The sequence below is a fragment of the Callionymus lyra genome, chromosome 1, assembly GCF_982586985.1.
Source record: "Callionymus lyra chromosome 1, fCalLyr1.hap1.1, whole genome shotgun sequence".
Classification (NCBI taxonomy): Eukaryota; Metazoa; Chordata; class Actinopteri; order Syngnathiformes; family Callionymidae; genus Callionymus; species Callionymus lyra.
In genome coordinates, this window is record NC_141818.1 from 20,244,764 (window position 1) to 20,251,939 (window position 7,176).

Genomic DNA, 7,176 nt, shown 5'->3' on the forward strand with positions numbered 1-7,176 from the left:
AACTACGGTTCTATGAGTCCCGGATGACCGCCAGAGGCGGTGCTTCAAGCACTGAATGTATCCATCTCGCGCATGCGCAGTTCGAGTTTAATACCAACAAAGTCACCTGTGACCCCTGATGACCCCGGAAGGGGTATAACTTCCGGTGACATCAGAGGATCTATTCCTGCAGAATCTTCTCGCGAAAACACAAGGATTCTGAGTGACAGAACGCTCTGGCGGTCATCCGGGACTCATAGAACCGTAGTTACATACGTAACTTTCGTTCTATTTCGTCCCTACTGACCGCCAGAGGCGGTGCTTCAAGCACTGGATGACCCATAACAACAAGGTCACAAAGAATCACAGTACGTACCTCATTGAGGGGAAGCAACAGAGTCGGGCAACAGGACCACACCTAATGGATGAGGAGTGGTGACGTTCACCCGATAGAACCTGAAAAAAGTGCTTGGTGAGGCCCAAGATGCTGCCTCACAGATGTCCTCCAGGGGTACCCCGCGTAGGGCTGCCCATGACGTAGACATCGCTCTGGTAGAGTGGCACCTCACCCCGAATGGCGGGGGGTGACCACTTCCTTTATATGCGTGGGTAATCACATCCACGATCCAGTGAGACAGTCGCTGTTTGGAAAGAGCAGAGCCTTTCCTAGGGCCACCATAGCAAATGAAGAGCTGGTCCGACCGTCTTATACTTGCGGTTGCAGCTATATAGGTTCTTAGAGCCCGCACAGGGCACAGCAGTCCCAACCTGTCTTCCCCTTCCGGGGGAATAAATTGTGCCACTTGAATGGGACGGTTGAGGCTCGATAGTGACAGAACCTTTGGGAGAAAAGCCATATTTGGCCAGAGGGTAACCCCTGAGCCGTCTGAGCTCCACCGCAGACATGACTCACTCACAGACAGGGCATGTAGTTCCCCAACACGCTTCGCTGAAGCGATGGCAAGGAGAAAAGCAGTCTTAGCAGAAACCCACTTCAGCTCTGTCTGAGCCAGGGGTTCAAAGGGAGGCAGACACAAAGCGTCGAGCACCAGGTGCAAATCCCATGCTGGGGCGCGCTGTGTGCGTGGGGGGCGTAATCGCCACGCGCCCTTTAGAAAGAGGGACACCAGTCTGTGGGACCCCACTGTGTTATCATCTACCCGAGCATGTTGAGAGGAAATGGCTGCTGCGTATACCCTCAGTGTGGCAGGAGACCGGCCACTGTCCAATAGTGACTGGAGGAACTCCAGAATCTTTGGGACTGAACAGTGCACAGGGTCCTCACCCCTGTCTGAACACCATGCAGTAAACAGTTGCCACCTATTTGCATACTGCAGCCGTGTAGAAGGCGCCCTGGCATTTAGTATAGTGTCGCAGACAGCATCTGAACACTGCGTCAGAAGCGGGTTGGGCCCTGCAGCGGCCAGACCCATAGTTGCAGGCGAAGAGGGTCGGGATGCCAAATCTGGCCCTCTAGCTGAGACAGGAGATCGTTCCTGTCGGGGAGGCGCCATGGTGAGCTGCGGCAGAGCCTGCGCAGCAGTGGAAACCATGTTCTCCCTGGCCAGAAGGGGGCTACCAACAGCAGCCTGTGACCCTGCTGGAGGACCCTCTGCAGTGTTGAGAATATCAGAGGTATTGGGGGAAAAGCGTAGAGGAGACCTTCTGGCCAGTCGTGCGCAAGAGCATCCTGGCCCAGAGGACTGCTTTCCTCCTTCAGGGAGAACCAGAGGGGACAATGGGTCGACTCCCTTGTGGCAAACAGATCTACCTCTGCTCTGCCGAATGTGTCCCAGATATTGAGCACCACCTCTGGGTGAAGCCGCCATTCCCCCGATGGGGGCTTGCCCCGAGAGAGCAGGTCTGCGACCTGATTCCGGTCCCCGGGCAAATACATTGCTCTTAGGCTGTCCAGGCGTGGAGCCGCCCACAGCAAGAGGTCCCGGGATGCTTGCAACAGCTGTGCAGACCGGGTGCCCCCCTGGTGGTTTATATGCGATACGGTCGACACATTGTCTGACCGCACAAGCACATGTCGCCCTCTCAGGAAGGGGAGAAAGTAGTGCAGGGCCATATACACAGCTCGTAGCTCTAGAACATTGATGTGCACCGAGCAGTCTCGAGCAGACCACAGCCCCTGGGCTGTACGGTTTTGCCACACTGCACCCCACCCTGAGAGGGAGGCGTCTGTTGTGATGGCCTCTCGGCGGAATGCAACCAAACCCATCTGCACGCCCTGGAGGAGAAAACCTCTCTCTCTCCATGGAGCCAGAGCAAGAAGGCAACGGTGTGAGACCTTGAGTCTCCTGTGCCGGTGCCACCTGACATCCAAATGAAAGTCGTTCAGCCACCTCTGAAGGGGGCGTAGCGACAACAGCCCCAAAGGGACCACGGTGGCGGCAGCCGTCAGTTTGCCTAGGAGTCGTAGGAACTCCACGTAATGCAACCACGTGCCCCTGCGAAAGAGGGGAAGGAGGCGGAGGATGTCGTCCACCCGCTGTGGTGAAGGCCAGGCCTTCATTGAAACTGTATCGAGAGTTATCCCGAGAAAAATTGTCCTCTGTGAGGGAACTAGGCAACTCTTTGTAGAGTTCACCCTGAGACCTAGTCGAGACACATGGGAAAGGAGGCTTGTGGTGTCCAGGGTCGCCCGAGACCGGGACGAAGCACAGATGAGCCAATCGTCTAGGTAGGGCAGGATCTTCATGCCCTGCGACTGCAGGGGCGAAAGGGCTGCCATTACAACCCTGGTAAATACCCGTGGCGAAAGGGAGAGGCCGAACGGGAGCACCCTGAACTGAAAATGACGTCCCTGAAAGGCGAACCTCAGGAACCGTCTGTGGTGTTGTGCTATGGGCACATGAAAGTAAGCATCCTTCAGGTCTATTGAAGTAAACCACTCCTGCCTGGAGACAGTGCGCAGAACCTCTGCAGGGCTGAGCATGTGGAATCTCAAGACTTTCAGGAACTTGTTGACTCCCCTTAGGTCGAGGATAGGGCGGAGTCCGCCATCTCTCTTTGCAACCAGAAAATAAGTCGAGTAGACCCCTCCTGGTTGTAACAGGGGATCTATCTGCTCGATTGCACCCTTGTCCAGGAGGACGGACAACTCCTGGGTGAGGGTTTGGGCTTTTGCCGGGTCGCATATGATGGTCATCTTGACCCGGCCAATGGTTGGGGGCCGGCGTCGGAACTGAAGCTTGTACCCGTTGGTCAAGGTGGAGAGCACCCAAGGGTCCCGGGTGGAAGCAGCCCAATAGCTGAGCTGCTGTTGGGAAAAACAGCCGACGGCCGACCCCAATGCCTCAGCGCTGGGTCCCCCGGCCTCGAAAGGCTCTGGGGGTACGACGGACAGTATGTGGGGCCTGAGGTTGCCTAGAGGGCAGCCGCTCAGGGGCTCGAAAGGTCTGTGCCGCCTGCTGAGCAGGCTGTGGGCTTGGGCGCTGAGACCTGAGGTAGCCTCTGGGGTAAGCCTGTGGCTGAGAACGGCGCTGGGGGGGAGCTGAAGATCCCCTAGGTCTGCCCGGAGGAGGCCGACTCCTGCGAAGCCCGGACAGCTGCTGTTGAGTCTGTCTGGCTTGGACAGTTCGTTCAAGTGCCTCTAGCGCTGCAGGTCCAAACAGTTCCCCCGGTTCCACTGGAACACTGCGGAGGGTTCTCCTGCATGCCTCTGTCAGAGGTGATTGTGCCAGCCAGACCTGGCGGCGAGCCTGGACAAGAGTAGACATCAACCGCCCCAGCTCTCTAGACATCAGCGCGAATGCCTGCAGGGAAGCGTCGCTGAAATTATGGACGGAAGCATCCAGTGGGGTCTCCTGTATAGATGCTGATAAAGCAAGCATCAGGTGGGACATAGAATTACCTATGCGTCCCATGCGTGCCGCTGCGTCATAGGTTTTGGAGAGCAGGTCATCTGTTACCCGACACTGGGAACGAGGACACCTCACATCCGGTCTCAGCGCCTCATCGGGTGAGACAATTAACGCAGCTATTGCCGGCTCGACGGCTGGTATGCGGCCCAACCCAAACTTGGGTGCATCCTGCATGGCTGCCAGGGTCCGGGCGTCTGAGTTTGCACGAGAGAGGGCTCTAGAGTCCCTCCAGCATGCATGCAACTCTCTCAAATATTCGTTAGATGGAGGCACAGTAAAGTTGACGGGAGCTGATCCGCGTCTGAAAAAGGCACTGGCCGAAGCTGGCTGAGCCTGCGGGATATCCAACTGCAGGCGAGCCAGGGCCGTACGAATGATGGCCCCCATAGAGCCGTCTCCAGAACCGACAGTAGAGCTGTGGGCTGAAGAACGGGAGGCCGCCGCAGAGGCGTGGGAGGCTACACGCTGTGGTACCACCTCCTCTCCATATTCGGCGAACTCAGTGGCTGAAGCTGCCATGGAGATTATATCTTCCTCCGGTTCCAAGATGGCTGGAGGAGGAGCAAGATCACCCAACTCTCTTTCACCAGTCCCAGACTTGAAGGCCAGGAAGAAGGATCTCATTTGATCAACTTCCTCCGTTAATTGGTCCACCTTGGAAGCAAGTCCGGACTCTCTAACCTTCTTCCTAGAAGTGGGGCCTCTAGTCTCAGCAGCCCGCCGTTTAGATCGGCGGGATTGAGCTGGAGTCTGCCGCTGGGCTGAGGTTAACTGCTCGGGCAACGAAACGAGGCCCAACAGTTGCTCTACCTCAGCAAGTCTGGCAGCCCTTATTCCCCGGGGCATGAAGCTGCAGTTCATGCAGGGATCTTCTGAAAGACCTTCCCTCAGATGCTCGAGACCAAGGCATGAGGGGCACATATCGTGGCCGTCTTCGGGCTGCAGAGAAGCCATACAGACCGAGCAGGAGTGGCCGCCAAGCATGTTAGCAACAGGCGAAGGCCACACAGAGAAAAACAACAAACGCTGGGAGCGGGGGCGAAAGCGCAGCCTTCACCAACGAGTGTTTACATATATGAGAGGAGTATACAAACGCTGGGAGCGGGTGCGAAAACACAGCCTTCACCAACGAGTGTTTACATGTATGTGAGAAGTATTACAAACGCTGGGAGCGGGTGCGAAAACACAGCCTTCACCAACGAGTGTTTACACATGTGGGATGAAGTAGCACAAATGCTGGGATAGGAAGCGAATACGCAGTCGTCCCCAACAAATATGAGGAATCCACTTCGGTAGCTGAAGGCAGCAGTACAAATGTTGGAAGAGAAAACACTGTCTTGACCAACAAATGTAAGGAACCAAGAGTGAAAAAGTTGCACCGGCACTCAAGGGCAGTTTGTACCGATATATAAACAAAGAATACAAAGCCGGGAGAGGGAGCGAACACACTTCGTCACCGAAAGAAATCAACTACAACCAATGGCGAGTACAGCAGGTTGTACTGATATTCAAAGATATATAATGAAGAGTACAAAGTCGGGAGGGGGAGCGAACCCACTTAGTCACCGAAATAAATCAAATACAACCAATGGCGAGTACAGCAAGTTGTACTGATATTCAAGATATATAATAAAGAGTACAAGTCGGGAGAGGGAGCGAACCCACTTCGTCACCGAAATAAATCAAATACAACCAATGGCGAGTACAGCAGGTTGTACTGATATTCAAAGCTATATAATAAAGAGTACAAAGTCGGGAGAGGGAGCGAACCCACTTCGTCACCGAAATAAAACAAAATACAACCAATGGCGAGCACAACAGGTTGTAATGATATTCAATGAAAAGAAAATTGGTACTCAGCCAAACGAAGACGATCTCCGGACGTTTCCACGGCGAACCGCTACAACTTCTCCGGGTCGAAAGTTCGTTGCAGTCTCTGGAGGGCGAAAGTTTCGCAGCTCCGACAGAAGTCGCGTGACTACCGGCAACGAAAGAGCTAGTCCTTGAGCTAGCTCGGTGACATGCTACTTGCGCAGCGAGAAGATGAAAAGGAACAGATCCTCTGATGTCACCGGAAGTTATACCCCTTCCGGGGTCATCAGGGGTCACAGGTGACTTTGTTGGTATTAAACTCGAACTGCGCATGCGCGAGATGGATACATTCAGTGCTTGAAGCACCGCCTCTGGCGGTCAGTAGGGACGAAATAGAACTATAATGATATACCTGCTGGTGTTTTCATCACTGATTGTGTGGGATTAAATGACTTTGTGTCAGGTACGATCTCTGAGGCAGTAAGCCTTGAGGGATAATAACTCATCCAAGTTTGTCTTTTTGCATACCGTTGGTGTAAGATAAGGCTTGTGAAACTGCACCAATGATTTAGCTGCAAACTAAAAGCTCTGCTGAAAACCAGTCGGACCGGAAAGTTCTGTATTAATCTCTCCTTGCAAGTAAAATGATTGCAACAGTCATGAAAATAACATAGTTTTGGATCAAAACTTCAGATAGCAATACTTTTCCCGAACTTATATTATACTAGTAGCCACTACAAACCCTCGAAGCAGACATATATACAATTCTACATATTACCTAAGATTACCTGAATCTTCTTCTCCAAATCCTATAAAAACTAAAGAATAGTCAACGTACATTTTGTAAATACTGTATATCTCAAATGGCAACATGAACAGCATGTAGAACGATACAAAATGATACAAAATAAAACAAACACCTTGTTGGTTGTATGCATCAATCTTAACTTTTATATGTCTTTCCTCTTATACTTAATGAACTCTTGTTAACGTGTAACTCATTTGTCAGATGCTCTAAGCTGTAGTTTGTTTTCTTGTAGCTTAATTGACTCTATTCTCGCAAGAATCTGCGACAACTAAAGAAACTATAAAGTAAAAAAAACGTATCTATATCCTAAACTGTACATATCTCGGATAAACAGGAATTAGCCCAATAATCCAAATAAGAAAAAACTTATGCAAAGTAATATAAACCACAGTTACAGCTACTTTGCTGCTAAGATAATCCTAATAAAGGGTTTCACTGTGTTAAATGTTTTATTTATTTTTATTCATCAATTTATATTAAGTGCAATAGTACAACATGAGATGAAAAAAGAAGCAATATTACTGACTAATTTCCGATGGTGTCCAAAATCAAATTCCTTAAATGTGTTAAAAGTAACTAGATACTGAAGCTTGAACTGCTTCTGCATCTTATTCCATAAAGACGGCGCAGAAAGCTTGAAAGCTGTTTTTCCCAGCTCTGTATGAACATGAATGTGTTACTGCCTGAAATGATCTAAAAATAAAG

The 7,176-nt window shown here is 51.5% G+C and overlaps 1 protein-coding gene across 1 annotated transcript; it reads right to left on the reverse strand.

Moving 5' to 3' along the window:
• Positions 1 to 1,375: 1,375 nt before the first annotated feature.
• Positions 1,376 to 4,712, reverse strand: LOC148088325 (uncharacterized). Its single transcript, XM_087779215.1, has 3 exons — positions 3,842 to 4,712; positions 3,601 to 3,689; positions 1,376 to 3,556 (listed from the first exon to the last, which is right to left on the reverse strand). Exons 1-3 carry the CDS (start codon positions 4,710 to 4,712, stop codon positions 1,376 to 1,378), a joined length of 3,141 nt encoding a protein of 1,046 aa, XP_087635341.1.
• Between the last annotated feature and the right edge of the window lie 2,464 nt (positions 4,713 to 7,176).

Excerpts from the sequence above, each read along its gene's own strand:
- LOC148088325 (XM_087779215.1), bottom strand. The coding sequence starts at position 4,712 with ATGAACTGCAGCTTCATGCCCCGGGGAATAAGGGCTGCCAGACTTGCT. Across the intron at positions 3,690-3,841 it reads GGCACGCATGGGACGCATAG|GCTCGCCGCCAGGTCTGGCT; the intron begins GTAATTCTATGT and ends ACTCTTGTCCAG. Across the intron at positions 3,557-3,600 it reads CCAGTGGAACCGGGGGAACT|CCAGACAGACTCAACAGCAG; the intron begins GTTTGGACCTGC and ends GAACTGTCCAAG.